Source organism: Sturnira hondurensis, unplaced genomic scaffold, assembly GCF_014824575.4.
Source record: "Sturnira hondurensis isolate 20B ecotype Veracruz unplaced genomic scaffold, ASM1482457v3 Scaffold0006505, whole genome shotgun sequence".
Taxonomy (NCBI): domain Eukaryota; kingdom Metazoa; phylum Chordata; class Mammalia; order Chiroptera; family Phyllostomidae; genus Sturnira; species Sturnira hondurensis.
In genome coordinates, this window is record NW_028079136.1 from 6,367,939 (window position 1) to 6,388,737 (window position 20,799).

Genomic DNA, 20,799 nt, shown 5'->3' on the forward strand with positions numbered 1-20,799 from the left:
ACAGAGACTTTGCTCTCTTTCTCCTTTGTATTTCCTGTAGCACCCAGTAGTTGAGACGAAGCCGTTTTTTCATGTGTATGCTCGTTACCAGCATCAGCACAGGAAGGCCCTGGTGGCAAGGTCCATATACTAGAGAGCTTTGTGTCCTGCATGGTGAATAAATCGTGTGTTGGTTGAACTCATTTATATAAGTTTAATATGATTTAAATGGGCTAATTTGTTTACAGAAAGACCTGCATATTTCCAGTTTTTGTCCATAGTTTCTTTTAGCCATTGCAGAGTGTATCTTTCATCCAAATTTCTATATGAAATTTGCCCCTTACTACTTCTTCCCTAATATAATTGCCTTCCCTGAAAGGTATGTTTAGTCTGATATTGCATGTCATTTGCTTTATCCAAGGGCACGTAGATATTCGATAATGCTTTTTAAGTCAATGGAAATAAAGTTTAAATTATAATGACAGCAAAGGTTGTTCCAGCTGCATTCTCATTGCAGGGTGAAGCAGCTGACTGATGAGGAGGAGTGCTGTATCTGTATGGATGGTCGAGCCGACCACATCCTGCCTTGTGCTCACAGCTTTTGTCAGAAGTGCATTGATAAATGGTAAGTTACCTGCTATCTTCATGGGATAGACAAAGGTCAAATGGGAGCGTATAAATGAATAAACTCCAAAAAAATACAAAAATATTGTGTTAAATATAAGAGATTTTGTTCTTTAGTCCTTTGAAATTTTTTATTTATTTATTTTGAGAGAGAGGGAGAGAGACATCAATGTGCTGTTTCTTCTTGCAAGCCCCCTACAGGGGAGTCAGGAGAACCTGGCCCACACCCCAGGCATGTGCCCTGACTGGGAATAGAACCAGCAACCCTTTGGTTTGCAGGCCCGTGCTCAATCCCTTGAGCCACACCAGCCAGGACAGTACTTTGAATTTTATCGCATACCTCCAAATGGTTAAAAGTGTAAATGTGAGGATGTATTTTAGTTTTGGCAGTTTACTTTTGCTTAAGGAGATTTGTGCCTGACTTGAGTCTAGAATCGCATGCTTCCATTTTTCCTTTCTGTATGATTAGTGGAAATAATATGAACCCCTGCATAATTGGACCTGGAGGGAACTTGAGAGATCAGCTAGTCAAGCTCATTAATTCACAAAATAAGAATCACGTCTAGGAGAATTTATCATTGGTGTCCAGTAAACTACGTATATTTAAAGTACAGCTGGATACATTTTGACATGTGGACAAAAGCTGTCATGACAGTACAGACCGTGGTCAAGTCCAGCAGGGAACCTCTGCTATGCTCTCAGCCACTCTAAAATAGTTTGGGTTTTCTAGAATTTTTGTAACTGAAATCATACAATATTTACTCTATTTTTGTCTGGCTTTTTCTTTCAATATAATTATTTCGATATTTACCCATGTTGTATCAGTAGTTCCTTCTTATTACAAAATAGTATTCATTGTATGGCTGTATCACAGCTTATTAATCCATTCACCTGTTGATGAATGTTGGGTTGTTTCCAATTTTTGGCTATTACAAATAAAGCCTTTTTTTAACTTTTTATTTTTTTTCAATTTTGGCAATGTTTCTTTTGCCAAAATAAATGGAAATTCAGTCTCCAAATTTAGAAGTTAAAAACACTATTTTTTTCAGAACCTGCCCATCTATCCAAAAGTATAAAATCTAGATCTCTTCAAATATCAAGTGAAAGACAGTTATCCTTATAATGACATAAATAAAAATAAAACAGTATTACAAAAACCACTTTCACTTATAAGAAGGACGAGGTTTTAGCACATATAGTATTGGTAAGCCTGTGGAGAAACTGGCACTTTTATACATTGTAGGTCAGTATATAAATTGGTATAGCTGCTTTGGAGTACATTTTGGCAATATCTATTAAATTTATTTTTATTTTAAAAGCAACATAACAAAGCATAACCTACATGCAATAGATTGCACCCATTTTATGCATATATTTCAATACATTTTGACATTTTTTTACAACCATGTAACCAGCATGACAATCAAGATATAGAACATTTCCCTGTCCCCAAAAAGCTTAGTACCTGGGACGAAGTCAGTAATAGGAATCGGAATTTTTTGTGTATATTATACTTGATAGGAAAGTTGTAGATACTTTTTTATCACATTATGTAGAATAAATGCCATTTATTATCATCATTACTTTGAAATCATGGCAGTTTTCAAACTCACCAGAATACATTTACAAGTAAACCTTTTATGTACATTTGTGGGAAAGTCACTTTATGGACATACATTTTGGGTGGTTTTCTTGGGTAAATACCTAGAAGTGGAATGGCTAGGTCACATGGTAGGTATACTTGTCATACATTTAACTTTTTAAGAAACTGCCAACTGTTTTCCAAAGTAGCTACACCATTTTATACTTCCACCAACCACGAAGAAGAGTTGCAGTTGCTCCACAACCTTGTCAGCACTTGGTTTTGTCAGTCCTTTCAGTTTTAGCCATTCTTTACATGTGTAGTAGTATCTCATTATGATTTTAATTTGCATTTCCCTACTGACTTGTGATGTTGAGTATCTTTTCATGAACTAATTTACCATCTATTTGTCTTTGGTGAAGTGTCATTCAGAGTTTGCAAGTTCTTTGTGTATTATTGATATATATCCTTTATTAGATAAATGATTTGCAGATACTTTCTCCTACTCTGTGATTTGCCTTTTCATTCTCTCAAGAATGCCTTTCAAAGAGTAGAAGTTTTTAATTTTGACAAGGTTCAGTGTATCAGTTTGTGATTTATGGAGAGTGATCTTAGTGTCATATCTAAGAAATCTTTGTCTATCTTCTGAGAGCTTTCTTGTTTTCAGATTTTACATTTGGGCCTATGACTCACTTTGAGTTAATTATTTAATGTAGTGTGAGGTATCGATCAAAATTCTTTTTTTGCATATGGCTCCAATTTCTCCAGCACATTTTGTTGAAAAGACTATCTATCTTCAGCAAATTGCCTCTGCACCTTTGTTGAAAAGCATTTGTTCAAATACATGTGGGTATATTTCTGGGTTCTGTTCTCTTCCATGGATCTATTTGTCTATTTCACACCAACACCTCAGTATCTTGATTACTATCTAGCTTTTAAAATCAGGAAGTATTTATCCTCAAACTTTGTTCTTCTTTTTCAAAGTTGTTTTGGCTATTCCCAGGTCTTTCAAACTTTGATACGAGCTTTAAAATCAACTTGTCAGTTCCTACAAAAAAGCTGTTAGGATTTTGATTGGGATTGGAGATCGTTTGGAGAGTGTTACCTTATTAACAATACCCAGTCTTCCAATCCACAAACACAGTGTATTTCCTCCATTTATTTAAGTCTTGTTTAATTTCTCTTACCAACTTTTGTGGTCTTCAGTGTTGCACTGTCTCTGACAGATTTATCCCTACATACTTCATATTTCTTATGCTATTTTAAATGGTATTTTTAAATTTCAGTGTATGATTATTTGTTGCTAGTATATAAAAATATAATAGGTTTTTGTGTTTCAGTTCTTAGATTCTGCAACCTTATTAAACTCATTTATTAGTTTGATAGCTTTTTTTGTAGGTTGCTTAGGATTTTTTTGAACGTCTGAATGTCATTTTTAAAAAAATATTTATTCTGGATATAGAATTCTGGACTGATAGTATTTTTTTCAGTACTTAAAGATGTTGCTTCGTTCTCATTTTTCGCCCCTTGTCTCCTATCAGAAATTTCTCATCCTATCTTTTTTCCTGTGTGGTTGGTTATTGTACCTTTTTTCCCTCTGGTTGCTTCTAAGATGTTTGTTTGTTGTTGCTTTGATTTTGACTGGCTTTGATCAATTTGATCAGGATGTGCCTCGGAGTAGTTCTCGTCACATTCCTTGGTCTTAGGGTTCATCAGGCTCTTCGGATTTGTAGGTTTATGGTATCATCGGTTTTGGAAGCATTTTCACCATTATTTCTCAAATATTGTTTTCCATTCTCTCCCCTTCCTCCTGGGACTGCAGCTACACGTGTTGGACCGCTCGAAGTTGTCCCGTGGTTCACTGGTGCCGTTGTCCTCTTTTACATTTTTTTAGTCATTTCTCTGTGTTTTATTTTGAATAGTTAATAGTGCTGTGTCTTTTCAAATCACTGATCTTTTTTCTACAATGTCTAACTTGCCATTAATTCCCAGCCAGTGTGTTTTTTACTTCAGATATGGTGTTTTTATCTCTAAAACTTTGATTTGAAATTTTAAATATCTTCTCTGTCTCTACTTATGCATTTGATCTTTCCTCTAGTATTATATTTTTTAATAGAAAATTTATATAAGATTTTATTTGAACCAAATTGATGACAATGCCAGGAAGCAAGGTCTCATGCTCCAGAGAATGAAAGTTTCTCTCCTTTTTTTTATTGTTATTCAGGTACTCCTCTAGTATTTTTAATATGTGGAATATGCGTATCATAACCTTTCATTTTCTTCTCTGCTAATTCTAACATTTGTGTCAGTTTTGGATTGGTTTTCCCTGGTTTCTCTCTTCCTTTTGGGTTGTATTCTTCTGCTTCTTTTTATGGCTGGTAGATCTTGATTGGGTGCCAGGCATTGTGATTTTTACCTTTTTGGGTACTGGGTATTTTTGTATTACTATAAATATCCTTGAGCTTTGTTCTGAAATATAGTTACTTGGAAACGGTTTGATCTTTTTGCGTCTTGCTTTTACGATTTGTTAGGCAGGACCAGAGCAGTGTTTAGTTTGGAGCGAATTATGTCCTACTAATGGGGCGAGGCCCTTCAGAGTACTCCATGCTCTGAGGTACAAGGTTGTCCAGTCTGGCTGGTGGGAACAGGCAGTGTCCCAGCCCCTTCGCAAGCTTTGGGTACTGTCCCCTCAAACCCTTTTGGGTGATTCCTCAGCATCAAGTAACTTCCTCACATGCACACACTGCTGAATATATGAGGGGGACCTTCGGCAGATTCGGGAATTTTCCCTTTGTGCAGCTTTCTCCACACCAGTTCTCCGCCCTGTAAACTTGAATCTCAGCCTCCTGAGATTCTCAGCTCTGTCCCTTCAATGAGGGGAGCCTACCAAGCTCCACCTACGATCCCCCTGCTTCCTCTGGCCAAGAAACTCTCAAGGCAGTGAGCTGGGGCAGTTTCCGGGCTCATCTCCTTTGCTTCCCATCTCTCAGGGATGGTTGTCCTTTGTTGTCTGACATCCATCCAGTCTGTCCCTATTGGCCAGAAGCAGAAGTTGGCTTTTTTTAAATTGTGGCTTTTGTGCCCAGAAGAGCACACACGTTATCTTGTAAAGTATCTCTGAGGAACCAGAAATGCAGCTGGGTAACTGAGTAAATACCACCTCTAGTGTTCACATTTAGTCTTGGGAACAGATTTCTTAATTTTTGCGCAAAAGCCAAAGAGCAATTGGTATAATTTAATTACTCTGGTCTCAGATTTCACTGAGAGATGAAGAGAAAAACATTCTCCCTGCATGACATGTTTCTGGCTCAAATGTGGTATTTTTGAAAGTTCCAAAATAATGTTTGACAAGACAAAAAAAAATCCCTTGGAAAAACATCTCATTTAAGTGATCGTATGTAAGCTCTTCTGTCAGGAAAATCCTTCTGTATGTAAAGTTATCTTTTACTTTAAACCTCAAATACTTCCAGTTTGTTGTCTGTAGTGGCAAAAGACAGGAAAAAACCTAAATGTTCTTCCCTGGGAGACTAGTTAAAAGAATGGTAGCCTATTCACACAGTGTGTGTTTAAAAGAATAGACAGCTCTAACATACTGGTACATAATGGCCTACAAGATATATTGACAAGTTAAAAAAAAAAAGCAGCCCTGGCTAGTGTGGATCAGTGGATTGAGTGCCAGCCTGTGAACCAAAGGGTCACCGGTTCGATTCCCAGCCAGGGCACATGCCTGGGTTGTGGGCCAGGTCCCCAATAGAGGGCACATGAGAGGCAGCCACACATTGATGATTCTCTCCCTCTCTCCGCCCCCCCGCACCTTCTCCTCTCTAAAAATAAGTTAAAATATTTAAAAATTTAAAAAGCAGCTGTGTGTGTGCACACACAAGCTTGACCATGCCTGGTCAGGGGTATTGGCCCTTGTCCCTGGGGGTGAGAATCAAAGATTGGGATGGAGGAGGAGATTTATTTTTCACTGTATACTTTCATGCTATTTACGTTTAAAAAAACCATGCACATGTATTATTTTGGAACAAACCTGTTTTTTAAAAAAAGAAAGAAAAACTGTTCTTTAATTGACTTCTCTAATAGGAGTGACCGACACAGGAATTGCCCTATCTGTCGCCTGCAGATGACTGGAGCAAATGAGTCTTGGGTGGTGTCAGATGCACCCACCGAAGATGACATGGCTAACTATATTCTTAACATGGCTGATGAGGCCGGCCAGCCTCATAGACCATGACCTTGGAGCAAAGTGTTTTGTTGCTAGTGTGGGCTCCAAACACTTTGGTCATGGAGAAAGAATGCAGGGGTGCGTGCTACGGGCACAGGGAGCTCACTTTCCCCCACCCTCTCATTTTTTCTTTTTTCTGACAGTTTGCCCCATTTCTTTTGATAAACTTTTCATGTCTTCCATTTATGGTAAACTAAACTTTGCTACTGTTTTAGACCGTGTTTTCTTAGTGCTTACCTGTTCTAATATATTGTATTAGAACTAATTGCTCTTGAATACTTTGCTGGGGTAACCACAACATTACCAGAGGCTTCTGAAGCACTACTATTTTCCAGGGTAGGAGTATTCTGAAATCTGTTCAGGTAGGTTCAAAATACACCGTGAATGTTAAAAAGGTGTAGCCACTGAGAGAAAATTTTAAATGACTGAAAATGTAGAATACATCGAAGTGCATGTTACTACTTAAATTACTCTTTCTGCTGGGATCTAAGGAGTATGTATGCCCCCTTGTGGTTAATTATTGCTCCTTTAATAATTTTTACTTGAAAAATTCTACAAGTCTTTCATAACTTCAGTCATGTGTTTCAGAATTACATGGTTTTTACTTAAAAAGCCTCCCCCGCGCCCCCCCCCCCCGCCACCATGCTGTGTAATCTGGGTGAAGACTGTAAGGTCAGGTGTAACTTTGCCGTGTGAATGGATTTCTGATGGGAATCTTCTTGACTGGTCTAGAAATGCTTTCCCACAACTGGGGAGCTGTTCTAAATAGCTTTTCTAAGTGCTCATGTGTCTTGGAATTTCCGAAGAAAATTTTCATCCTAGATCCTAAATTTTATATGTCCAAATTATGAAAAATCATTCAATACTGGTTTATGGTGCTTTTATTTTCTTAACTTGAAAGCATCTTTCTGAGGCCAAGACCACAATTTCCTTAGATTAAGAGAGAAAAATATAGGATGTAGCCTTTTAACCATAAGAACGTAAAATCACCTCTGAAAATTACGAGATATTTTGGCTTTCTTACTGTTTCATTCTACTTGTTTTGCAATACTTTGAAAGAGTGTAGTCATAATGGAATTATAATGTTCAGTGTCATTTCAACCATCTTTTAAAAAATGTTTGCTTATAAAATAAAATTTTTGTTTCATGTTACATTATTATTTCAGCATGTAATAAAACTAGGGCCTGATATCTCCTTTTTAAAGGATGTTAATATTCCATGTAACTTATCTGACTTCTTTGTAAATTGCAGATACTTTCTGAAGTACCAAAGTATACAATTAAGGTTGCTGCTTATTGATGACAAAATTCTTGGATACTAGGATTTTAATAGGCACGCAAATTAAATAATTCATTTTTAATGTCTGACCAAAGGTGGCTTGACTTTTAGCCCCAAAATACTGATAACTAATTAGTGGGCATTCACGATGGGGGCAGGTCAGTGCCAAGTTGACACTCACTATGGATATTTATGCCAAGTCCTGAGCTCTGTCATCTTGACCTGGCTGTGTACGTCATGGTTGTGTGACCTTGAGAAAGTCCCTTCCTCTGGTTTGTGGGTTCATACTTTAGAAACTGAGATTTCATTTGTGGTTTTTACTTTATTTCAGCACTAGAATTTTTTCCCCCAAGTACACTTGTGCACACACCATGCACCCCTTTATAAATTCATGTTTTATTAGTATAAATGTCCTTATATAAACTTAATATACTATTATACTAAATATTATAAAGTCAGTCAGTGAAAACATGTATTAATGCATTTGGTGACATCCAGTATATTAGAATTTGGTGAGTAACACAGTTGTATGATGGGACTGGGTTTTTTAATTCTTTTTTTTTTTTTTCAAAAAAATTTTTAAGTTAAATTCAAGTCGTGTTTGCAGTACCCTGACTCTCCTCCATGGAGCATTAGTATTCCATGGAACATATTTTTAAAATCTTGGGAGAGATGATCCCCTGATATCTTTTTTAGCTCTGAGGTTTTAAATTGTCCTTTTGGATTAGACTTGCTAAGTCCAATACAGATTGCCTAACTTGTAGCCAGTGATTTTACCCCTCAGAATCCTTCGCCTTTTAAGGGGTTGTTGAACAGTGTGCACCGCAGCCTGGTGATGCCCAAACCTTTTTATCGGTCATTATGAGCTCCAAGAAACTAACTCACCTCCTGTGAAATGTAAGATGTTATTCTTAGCCTTATCTAATAAATGAGCAGGTTTTTGTTCACTTCATTAAACTGGGTAATAATTCTTAACCTGTGAATATTAGGTGTGTTGTATTATAATAACTAATCGTAAAAGTTGTAAATATGTTTAATGGATAAAATGTATACTTTTTGTATTTGTATAGCTTTGTCTTTTTAATTATGAGGTACTCAAATGCACTCACTACGATAGGAAATATAATGTGCCTTCTGTGATTCGTAAAATGGTTTCATGAACTCGGAGGAATTTGTTTCATGTTACGAAGTTTTCCCTACCCCAACTCAGTAACAAAGGGTTTACTCATTATAATGCTATAGAACTTTAGTTCAAGAAAATGGATTTGACTGTGTACTGAATTTAGAAGTTGAGAATAATAGTATCTGTTTAATTCTTAGGATAAACTGATTAATATTGTGCAATAAATAATCTTTTTCAAGTAAATTTTAGTTAATTGAAGAGATTTTTCTTCTTATGTAGTTTCATAGTCTTAAACACTAAACATTTATATTCCTTAAAGGACTATTTTGTATTGTGCCCTGGGGGTTTGTAATGCAGATTTATTTAAAATTGGACTCAATTTTCTTTTACTTAATGAGGCTTATCTATGTAATGAGGCTTCTTGAAAATATCTTTTGGTTCAGTGATTTTTAACATTGGGCAGTTGGATTTATTAAAAGGCAGTTCAAAGAATTTGTACTTTAACTGCTTTCTTCATTAAGTCAAGCTTAACCTGCTCTATCCAGGAATAAGAAAGTCCATGGGGGTCAGGGAAATCAGCTGATCACCCACATGGACGCTGGGCGACACAATGACAGTACAATATAAACAGTTTACAGTAGACTTTCATTTGTTTTCTTACCTTTTTACCCTACTGGACAATAAAAAAACTGATAAAATATTCCATCCTGTGACAGTTTTGGTGTTTACTTTGTAAAGTCATTTCTAAGGTAAAATTAATGTGATTAGAGAAGCATGTTAGAATCTTAGTGCTGAGAAGGGGAAAGCCATCTGTAAGAAGGAATGCTAATTTATAGTTAAATTTACTGACAATGTCACCATGGAGACGAACACATTTTTGGTATCAAAAGGTATAAAAGCCTCCTCAGATATGTTTTGGTAATCTTGCAGCTGCGACTTACTCTTTTTTCCTTTTAAAGATTGTATTTATTTATTTTTAGAGAGAGGGGAAGGGAAGGAGAAAGAGAGGGAGAGAAATATGGGTGTGTGGTTGCATCTCGCACACCCCCTACTGGGGACCTGGCCTGCAACCCTGGCATGTGCCCTGACTGGGAATCAAACTGGAAACCCTTTGGTTCACAGTCCACCCTCAGTCCACTGAGCTACACCAGCCAAGGCTGACTTATTCTTTATCATCTATTCTCTAGCACCATTTTTCTAATAAAATATTTATTTAGAGGTTGAGGGTATAAAAATTCCCAGGGAACTATATTTGTATGATTAGTATTCCTTTTATTGAAGCTAGTTACACTTGTTCTTTATAATATAGTCATTGTTTGGGTATAGAATACTCGGGTGTATTAGCATTCTATATATACTAATGTCACCTTCAGCTGTATCTACAAATCCAGAAAAAGAGGAATATTCTTTCACCAACACCGCACTCAGGAACAAGTAAAGAGAGACCCAGAGGGATGGTGTGCAGCTCTGCTTTAACGCAGGATATGAGGAAGGAGAGGCCCAGGATAGGCCTTGGTAAATACTAACGCAGGAGCTGTGGTTGGTTTTCACGAGACAAAAGGCAACACGCCAGCAGTGCCGTTTGAAGTACGGAACGCACAACGTGAGGTTGAGCCTTTTAGAATGAGGGATAACACACCTCAAAAACTGCTCTTTTATAAACAGTTACCTTGGATTCCATGAGAGAGAGTAGGAATCACCCCCCAAAATGGCCAGCTGGGGACAGTGATTCAATAAAAACGCAAAGTGCTACAGAAAAAGGCGAGTGTCTGAAAAGTTTGCAGGACAGGCGAAATGCAATAAGTGTTGGCCGAACAGATTAAAGTATTACCCGGGGAATAGGGAATGAACATGTGTGACAGAAGTTAGAGGAGAAGGTAGCAAAGGTTCACCTTCTGGGTCCAGTGAGCTTGAGTTTAAAATCGTTGAGCTTTCCCAGTGAATGTCATCCATGTCTGAGTCTTAATTAAACATCAATTGGTAGTTACTGACAGCTTTTAATGATGCTCAAACCTTTCTTACAGTAGAAATCTTAAACATTTTCTTTCAATAGTATCGAAGTAGTTTTAAATTATTGAGTCATAAAGCCTCCTAACAGACTTTATTTAATAATTAAAAACAAATACTAGATACAGCTAAAACAACAATGAAGAACTGTACGATGCTTGCGATATTAGGACAGATGTATACAAATGGGGGCTTTTCAAAAATAATGAGTCACTAAGATGAATGCTGGGTTTTCATCCCACTTCGTGATTAGCTGTAAGATAGCATACGTTTGTTTAGTTTAAAAAAATACACACTACATTTATTGCTCATATGCTAAGTTGACCAGTGGAGGGGGGACAAGCATTACAAAATAAAGTCACAGGACAAGAAATTCTGATGTTAAATAAGCATTTCTACAGGCAAAAATAGGGTCCTTCCAACCCCACGACTCAGAAGGATGCCCCCGAGTCCGCACCTGCCCACAGTAATGGCCAAGAAGGTCCTTGAGCAGTGCTCTGTGTACTAGGAGCACATACCCTTAAAACATTGCCGAAAGGGAAGTCCCTTTATTCAACATACATTTATTGAGCACCTCCTATGTACCAGGCACTAGTAACACAGATGATGAGTACATTGGTAAAGCTTAGATTCTGATCTGTCTTAAAAAATACTTTCTACCCGGCCCCTGTGACCACTTAATATCTTCTGAAAAAGTCTGTGTACTACGTAAGGGAGAAATTTTGCCTCTAGAAAGAAAGGCACCAGGCTACAGGGATAAAAATTACAACATTTCTGAGGCTTCGTGGAATAGTGGAGAAAGACTGGAGTAGGAGTAGGGAAACCCAGCTCTAGTCCTCTTACTGGCTGGGTGAGCTTCAGTGACCCTCTCTTCTCTGACCTAATTCTTCACAAGCAAAGGGATAACTGGGCCACAATCGTAGAGTGTTGGGGCCAAAAGGAACAGAGATCGGCTGGTGCGGTGCTTTCCAAAGTCCTCAGGTCAAATGAAAATATGTCGAAGTCCCAGTGAAAAACTTGAAAAAAGCAGAGTCCCCTTGAAGAGGCAAAGGCAGCACCCACAACCTCACTCCCCTTGCCCTCCCCGACCCTGAAACTGGGCGGCAGGGGGCTGTTCACCGAACACCATTTGAAAACCTCTCATCTAATCCAAACCCTCACTTTTCGGATAAGGAAACGAAGACAGAATAGGAAGGAGTGAGTGTTTCAATGTGCACATTTGGCTTCCTAGCTAGAAAGGAGGGTGGCGGGCTAAATAAAACAGTTTAAGAAATTCATTAAAAACGCAAAGAAGGAAGCTGTCTATTTTAACCCTCTCAAAGTAGTTCCTTTATGAAAGGGACCTTTGAAATTGATTGTGTTTAAGCCAGCCAGCCAGCCAGCTAGCCAGCTAGCCGGGGGGCTGAAATGAACAACTAGCGGCTACCCACAGGGCCTGTAGCGGACTTGGACTTCAGCAGAAAACCACGGGGACCCCGCATCAGTAGGCACTTGGACCGTGGAAGACCCTGGCCCCAACAATGCAAGCACTAGCGGTTTCAAGAGGGATATCTGGAAAATTAGGAATGAGTACAGACAAGTGTCCATTTCCCAGACCCTCTAGGAGTAGTCGCCATCTATTACTCAGAAATACCAACAAGTGGGTGTGTTAGATCTTCAAGTGAACAGTGCAACCAAAATCGCTGGGTTTTGAAAGTTCTTCAGAGGCATCCTCTCCCTGGAGGACAATGCCGAGCGTGGTATCTGGACCACTGTTAATCATAGCAGACTTGAAGTCAAACCAGAAAGTCAAAACACATGTCCAGTGCTGGACCTACTTAGCCAAGGCCGTGATCTCTTGTGACTTCATGGCATCGGACAGGAAGCTGAGCTCGTTGCATAAGGTTTCGTATCGGAATGCCATCCGGATCTGAGCAACGTTTGTCTTTCGAATATCATTTCCTTCGGGTCCTTCTTTATAATAATGCTGTCCCAGAAACTTTTGCTTTTCCTGTGGACCAAGAGAGATACAAATGAAGCAATACACCTTAGATTCACTTTGTCTCCCACACAGCAGCTCTGGCTTGCAGACACGCCCCTCAGCAGGTCCTCCATCAGGACTCTTTCCCCACAGGGCTCTTAGGAAATTCCTCCTGGCCTCCGTGTCCGCAAGGAGGTCACCCTTCATTCCCCACTATGATGTCCTTGATCAGAAAGGAAAAATGACTGCTGGTGAGGACAAAGGCAAGGTGAAGACTCTAAGAAGTCCCTCCTGAGAGCTGGCAAGGGCAGACAGTCAGGTGTTGGGGAGAGCCAGTCCCAGGCACCAAACACACAGAGTGAGTCCTCAGCCTTTAACTCCTCTGCATTGGCATCAGTAAGAGCAATACAGCTCTCTTCCTGTGCCAGTGACATCACCCAGCAGGGGTACCTGGGGACCTAAGACACCATCTAGAGCAACAGGTCTCAACCCTGCATGTCAGAATCACCTAGGAAGCTGTAAAAAAAAATTGCTGATGTCCAGGTCCCATCCCTAAAGTTTTTTAACCAATCTAACTACTGTTCATCTATTCAACAAATACTAAGTGCCCAGGATGTGCCAGGGACTATTCTAGACTCTAGGGATAGGATGCTGAACAAAACAGTCTCCGCCCCAATGGAAATTCCATTCTAGAAAGAAAGACAGAAAGACACATAACTACATATTACAAGATAAATCATGCTTAACATTATGAAGAAAAGTAGATTAAAGGGATGGAGAATGAAGGCAAATGTGTCTGTTGTAGAATGGGTGGTCAGGGATGGCCTCTGAGGAGGAGACATTTGAGTAGAGGTCTGACAGAGCAGCCAGGAAAACTCACAAGTCTTCTCCTCAATATTTGTCCCTAGAGCATGGGTTTCAGTGTGACAGAGACCCTGCTCGTCCCCTTCCTCCCTGACCCCAGAGCCTGGGAAGTACCAGGCACACAGGCAGGCACTGTGTATGCGAGAGAGAGACAGCGGACTGCCCACCCTGTACCTGATGCGAGAGGCCGCTCTGCAGCACGCTGTTCCTGGCGATTTCACACAGGTCACACGTGCTCAGCTTCCACACCTGGGCCGCAATTGCGTATTCTTCCATAAGCGCTTCCTAGATCCCCCCAAAAGTAAATGTATTAGATGGTAGAATGTCCACTTTGGTGCCTCACAGATTCTCAAGATAGAAACATCAAATGTTGCAGACTTAATTTTTATTTAATAACTAGCACCTGAATAATCAAACAACATCCTCCCCTTTAAATGATAAACCAGAAAGATTTTTTTTATGTGAAACCTCAGGTTACCAAGGAGATACATAGCAGAGAGCCTACATATATGTATTTGTTAAGCACAACATGTTCAAAGCCCTGAGCTGGTCACGGGGCACCAGCCTGGCCTCCTGTGACAGGCTTCTGAGTCATTTAATGCCTGCTCTATGGCTTTGTCTTTTATTTAACAGACCACTTTCTTAAGATTGTCCAAAAATAAAAGTTAATCTGAGTCAAGTACCAAGAGCAGCGATCGAACCCTAATTCAAAGTGAGAATGACCAAGTGTGAGCAGTGAGACAGTGGGTTCGGGCTGTGCTTCTGCTTCATCCCCTGGGATACGACGTGCCTGGTAACTGAGCCCTTGCATCACCTCTTCGCTGCCCCATTTCCTCTGTGTCCCAGAGCAGCAGTTGTTAAAATGTGGACCCAGGACCCCTGGGGATCCCCAAGGCCTTTTAAAAGGTCCTCCCTTTTCCAACTACGTATCTTTGTGAGACAGGGTTTATTTCTCACAACAGAGTGAATGCCACTATGAGACACCGGCTGTCCTCTGTTAAACCGGACATTAAAGAGATTTGCAAAAATGTAAAACAATGCTATTTTCTTATTTTGTTTTAGGAAATACGCTTTTCATAAAAATTTCTATTTAAGTACCATTTAACAGGTTTATTAACATTATTTTTAAGTGAGTTAACATTTTTCAACCTCTCATTCATTTCTAACATAGTTCAATGTCACTAGATATAACTCATGTAGACAGCAGCGCCCTGAGGGCCTCCATTCTTGAGCATCTGAAGGGTCCTGAGTCCAAAAGCTTGGACCGAGAACCTGTCCTCGAAGACTCTGGTGCTTATGTTTTTACTACTCAGTGGCTGTCTTATCAATGCTGTCAGTATGTGCTCGGCACACGGATGGCTGGTCCCCGTGCATGACATCACCTCTCCCTTCCTCTTTCCTTTCCCCAAAGAGGCGAAATGTAATAATAGAACAGTAGGAACGAAAACGGTAGCTAACATTTTGGATACGTGCTATATGCAGACACTGTTTTAGACTGTGGTTCATTATCTTTGTGGAGCCTCGCGATACAGTACAGGCAGCTGTAGAGCCAATTTTATCCCCGTTTTCCACATTAGAAGGAGTAACAGAGAGAGACATCAAGTAACTTCACCAGCATCATGGAGCTAGTAATTCAAAGGCAGGGAAAACAGAACAAGGCAAGGAATTGCAACTGTGCCTTCAAAGATTCAAGGACCCTGAAAGCACGTGCCTGAAAGGGACTCTTCCCTCACCAGGAGCTTCCCTGCTGTCTTCACTGGGCCCCCCACCCACCCTGGGAGCAGAACTGAGCCTTACGCTCAGGTGCCTGCGACAAGCCAGGACCAGGGCCTGCCGGGGACCCCTGAAGTCCTCACCTTCGTGTAGTGGAACTGCATGGGGTCATCGGTGGAGAGAGAGACATGCAGCCCCTTGTGCAGGAATTCCCTCAGAGGGTTTTTGGAATATTCGAGGAACAGACTGTTGTTGCTAAGCGGAGACATGGCAATGGGGATCTGAGCCAGGTAGTAGAGATACTGCAACACCGGACTCTGCAAAGGAACCGCCGAACTCAGGTGACCAGGGCCAGAGAGGGGAGGGAGGGTACAGGGTAGACAGGGAGGAAGCGGGGGAGAAGCACCATCAGTGGAAGCCGGGGGCCTGGGCAGTGTCTGTGCACATCCCCAACCAAGCCCGGGTTCCCCAGAGCCACGTCACCCATCCCCCCTTACCTCCCTTGACATCTCCATTCACCTCATTCTTGTCACATGCCTATCCCTCCCTGGGACTGCCCTCCTGTCCAGTGTTGGAAGTACCCCCTCTTTCCTCCAAAGTGGGGGCCAGCTCAGGGCAGGAAGGGCAGCTACATGGCCCAGCTGACCCCAACCTGCATACGCAGCTCCCCTCCCCTAGGCGCTGACCCCGACTGAAGATGGTCAGTCCAGAAGATGCCCCACTTGGTTCTTTGGTTGCTTTGACTGCAAACATTCAGGCTGAGACTGCAAACACCCCAGCTCCTCAGGGTGGGAAGGGGCAGACCTGGCTGGGCTAGAGGAGCTGTTTGGTGCAGCACCCACCCCACACGGAACTGCGACCGTGGTCAGGCCTCCCCAGGACCAGAGCAGGGGAGCAGTTCGAGCGATGCCTCCCTGCGGGAGTGGTCCAGATGGCGGAGGAGACCCGGCGCAGAGTTCATGGTAGCACTATTTATAGCAGGGAAAAGCTGGGACTCTGTCCAGCAACTAGAGATTGGTTGAATCAATTACAGACCATTCAAATGGCAGGCCATCCTTCCATTGGCCTTCAGATTGAGGAGCATAGATATTACGTTGCAGCACAGAAAAAGTGCTTATTATGCAAAGTTAATGGACAAAAAAAGGAACCAAAAATCTGTGTTTGTCATTATAATAAGCATTTAGGAATGTGCTCTGGGGAAAAAAAGGTTGGAACTGGGAAAACTGAAAAGCTGTACGTGGCTGTTTCTATGAAAGCAACAGCAATATAGGTTTTCCTCCCCCATCTCTCCATGTTCTGGAAATCCAAATTGGGTTATATTTATAATTCTATAATTATATATGAACCCAAGATGACTACAGACAGCCCAGCCCAGAAGAAGGCTCCATTTGCCAGAGGCTCCCCTTGCCAGAAGCTCCCAGAGGGCAAGCAGGAACCCAGGAGACCCCACTCCCCCACCAGGGGAGCCCAGGCAGGACCACCACTGAAGGGCGGTGTCTGTGAACGGCCCGGTCACCTTCTTGAGGAGCAGCCCGTGGGAGATGTTGTCAGCAGTCAGGAAGGCAGACACCAGGTGGGTGATGGAGCCGGCTTCCCCACAGTGAGGCCGAAACAGGAACGTGCTCAGACCCCGTTCCCTGCAGGACAAGTGAGGCAGGCTCTCCGTCAGCAAGAACTCCTGGGCCACACTGCCCAGGACCCCAAAGGTGGGGGTCCTAGCTCAGGGCCTACTCCAGGGGAGATAGTCACCCATAGCGGAGTCAGCACAGCTGACCCAGGACACCCTGGAAATTGTCCCTCCCAAAATGCCGAGGCCAGGCCCAGATTCCTCAGAGCCAAGAGACGCCATCCCTGAGGAACAGAAGGGGGCCCTATGGGAGAAAGACCCTGCCCCACCCTCCACCCACTCCTGCCCTTCCTCTCTTTGCCAGGCCTGCACCCCAGATTCACAGACCTTCAGAGCCAGAGAAGCCATGAGAAATCTGAATCCAACTTCACTGTTATGCAAACTGACAAACCCAGAGAACCCAGATAACCCAGAGAGTGGAGTGAGACATTAGAAGCCACTGAGCAGGTCTGTGGCAGAGCCAGAACCAGAGGCCCCACATCTAAATGCTCTGCCCTTGCCCAACACCAGGCCCAGTGCTTTCAGTGAGTCTCCTACAAAACCTCCACCCCCACAAACGAGCACTGGCTGAGGCTGAGGCTGAGCTAGTGAAGCTCCACGGCCCAGCGGGTATGGGAGCCCCAGGGGAATGGGCGGCTCAGCATCCCGTGCCCTGGGCACCTGACTCCGTCCACATGTGCCTCCCCTGCATGTGTGCACTGGCGGGAGTCTGTGCGTGTGAGACCACTGGCTACCAGCTCTGTGAGGACACAGGTTTAGTCTGCTTTATTCCCTGCATATATGTGTCCAGTGCCCAGGACAGTCACAATAATTTGTTTCATGAATAATTGCATGTGTGAACACTTGGTGTGGTGGTAAGCAAACATGCATGTGTTTGCACATCTATGTATCACATCAGGGGTGGACAGGTACACGAGTAGGTGTTTGTGGATGTATGTGAACATGTGTGTATATGGGCATGGGGTTTGGCTTCCTGGGATGCATGATGGACTGTGTCTGCAGGGGGCGTGACTGCATGTGTGGGTGGTCCTGGGTAGTTGGTGGGGGCATGTCCCTGGGTCTGAGGTGTGAGGGCCCGTGGCCATGAGTGCAGGGCCGGCCCACCCACCTGCGGAGGTTGTTGAGCACCATGATGTTGGCGTACATGTAGTACAGGTAGTAGCTGTAGGGCGGGTTCTGCTCGCTGGTCCAGACGTCCGGGCTGGGGCTCTTGTCTGAGAACATGTGGTCACTGTGCTTGGACTCATCATCCACGCTGTCAAACCCTGTCACCTGGGTGGGACAAGGGGTCCTGCATCAAGCTGAGGCCAGTGAGCTGCCGGAAGCCTTGGAGTCCAGGCCTCTCAAGTTCGCACCTCAGCTGGGAGCCCAGGGTCACTGCCAAGGATGGGGAACCGGCACAAGGCCACCATTTATGTCTCCAGGGCTTCCAAAGGCACCCAGAAGGCCAGACAGGAGAGTGCTGAGCCCCTGTGTCATGGCAAGGGGACACTCGGGCCAGGTGAACAGCGAGGCAGCCACGCCCACTGCCCAGACCCACTGCTGCGCCAAGGAGGAGGCCAGTGCGGCAGGGCAGCCACTGCCATCGACAGCAGGGACCACCCCTCTGAGGGGGAAGGGGACAGGCATTTCCCAGGCACCTACTATATATACTTCAGGCCCTGCCTGAAGTGCTTACCACACATCAACCAATTTAATCCTCAGAGCGACCCTGTGAGAGAGGGCTTGGCTATGAGCAAACCAGAGCCAAAGCGATTAAGCAGCTTGCTCATGGGAGACCACCAGGCTCAGAGCCTAAATGGGCTCAGTGTCTGGACTCTGGGGCTGTAGGTGGAGAATGCCCCGGGGCATGTCCCTGGTGTAGTCATGAAAAAATAGCCTGGAAGCTTCACAAACAGGCCACAGTGGGCCCCATTCAATATGGCCCCTGGGAAGGCGGAGCCATGGTTCTGGGAGGAGGTGGCTCTGCGTACCAGCTCCTCCCTGGGAACTGCTCTCTGAGCCAGGTCAGCTGGGACCCAAACTACGACCCTGCAGACCCCATCCTAGTCTCAGGCTTCCTAGTCACCTCATCCCAGAGGTCAGGCCCCGACCACAAATGTACCTGTGAGGACACAGGCTCTCGGCCAGCAGGTGAGGCAGCTTTGCTAACATGTCCCTCCTTTTGCTCATGCACAGCAGTGCTCTGGGGAGGGGGCTTCTGAAAGACTACCCACTTCACTTCACTGCTGGCCCAGACTGGGGCTCTCAGCCCAAGCCCAGGTCTGCTTCCTCTCCCAAAGGAGCAAGGAACCACAAGAGTCTTGCCAGAGTATTCCCTGTCACAGAGCCATGTGTGTCGAAAGGAGAGTCCCCACTGTAGTCTCAGCATGGCCCTCAGGGGTGTGGGCAGTCAGGGGGAGCCTCGAGTTCCACTCTGTGCTCACTAGCTTCAGGCCTCGCCAGAACTCTCAGGGCCTGGCAGGGGGTAATGTCAGCCCCTCTCCTGGGCTCTGTAACCAACTGATGTAGGGCCTCGGCCTGGACCTTAACTCTTCCTCTTCTTCTGTAAGTCTGCTCTACCCCCACTGTGAGCAACGGCCCCTGCAAGGAGCACTATCCGCTCCCCAACACAACCAGGCACTGGGAGGCCCCCTAGGCTTTTCCCTCTAGCTCACTGAAGGCTCTGCCAGGGTCCCACCAACCTACACCCATGCCCTCCACTCTGCCCGGAGCCCCTGGCCTGCCTCCTGTACACACCGCACGTTTCTTACTGAGGCCACAGTACAGTGTAGGGAAAATGGCACCTGCTCATGAGTCAGGCACCTGGATATGATGAGTTTTAGTTCTGCCACCTGTTAGTTTTAATCTCCTCATGCACACATTGGAGCTCGGAGCTCCACAGGGCTGGTGTGGGGATTAAATGAGACAATCCCCGGAGGGCACCTCACACGGGCTCTGACACACAGCAAACACAAACACTGCATGTTATTAACACTGACCACGGTGTAAAGTAGAGCAGTGAGGAGGCTGAAGCATGATTGTGCCATGGTGTGGGCCACCGGAGGGTGGGGGGGCAGCAAACAATAACCAAGATGTTACGGCGAGTTCAAGTCCCGCCATCTGTCCGATTGCAGGAATGGCCCCTGACTCTTATCTCACCCCCTCCCCCACCTCCAGCCACCTTCCGTTCCGGGCCATTCACCACAACAGCCAGGATGGCGTTTGCCTAAAACATACAGTCCACGTTGTCCCTCAGCTTGTTCAAACCTTTCTGGTAGCTACACACACACACACACACACACACACACACACACACACTCAATCACCCCACCCCAGGACCCCAGCCCCCTAGCACCTTTCCTGCCTCCTTCCTTGTTAGAAATCATCTCCATAACCTCCCCCAGATAATGAACTTGCTTCTCACTGTCTCCAGCTACCTCCATGCCAGGCACACAGAGCAAGCGACCAGCTCCTGTCCCCCTTACGCCCTTTCTCATTGGCCTCTCCTATATCCCTCCTCCCCCTCTCATAACTAACCAGATACAGAAAGTAAGTAATCTTTTGTGGGGCTTGTGTGCTTAAGGTGTGAGGACTGCCTTTTACCTTTCTAGGTAAAAGCAGGAGAGCTGAAATGTCTGCCTTTCTACAAAAGACAAAGGCTGCTGCCCAGTGCTGCTGGGGCAGGATCCAGTCTTTCCAGCCCCACTGGCCAGGAGGCGATTCCTCAGTCCTGCCCCAGCACCCACCCCCTCCAGAGCCGCCCCTGAGGGGATAGGAGGGAGAAAGTGCTGTTTTAGAAATTCAGCCTCTTGGGGCTGGCAGTGCCTTGCC

The 20,799-nt window shown here is 43.9% G+C and overlaps 2 protein-coding genes across 9 annotated transcripts in view; one reads left to right on the plus strand and one right to left on the minus strand.

The window, feature by feature from the left end:
• RNF141 (ring finger protein 141) overlaps window positions 1-9,515 on the plus strand; it is a 28,123-nt gene extending 18,608 nt beyond the window's left edge. For all 3 annotated transcript variants that reach the window (XM_037050080.1, XM_037050081.1, XM_037050082.1), the window contains exons 5-6: window positions 497-604; window positions 6,272-9,515. In XM_037050080.1, the coding sequence (XP_036905975.1) occupies window positions 497-604; window positions 6,272-6,422 (259 nt within the window). In that variant the 3' untranslated portion in view covers window positions 6,423-9,515. The remainder of the gene's footprint in view (window positions 1-496; window positions 605-6,271) is intronic.
• A 755-nt stretch (window positions 9,516-10,270) lies between these two features.
• Window positions 10,271-20,799, minus strand: part of AMPD3 (adenosine monophosphate deaminase 3) — a 45,672-nt gene continuing 35,143 nt past the window's right edge. For all 6 annotated transcript variants that reach the window (XM_037050075.1, XM_037050077.1, XM_037050074.1 and 3 more), the window contains 5 exons: window positions 18,095-18,258; window positions 16,876-16,996; window positions 15,503-15,676; window positions 13,821-13,931; window positions 10,271-12,812 (listed from right to left, as the gene is read on the minus strand). In XM_037050075.1, coding sequence (XP_036905970.1) covers window positions 12,636-12,812; window positions 13,821-13,931; window positions 15,503-15,676; window positions 16,876-16,996; window positions 18,095-18,258 — 747 coding nt within the window. In that variant the 3' untranslated portion in view covers window positions 10,271-12,635. The remainder of the gene's footprint in view (window positions 12,813-13,820; window positions 13,932-15,502; window positions 15,677-16,875; window positions 16,997-18,094; window positions 18,259-20,799) is intronic.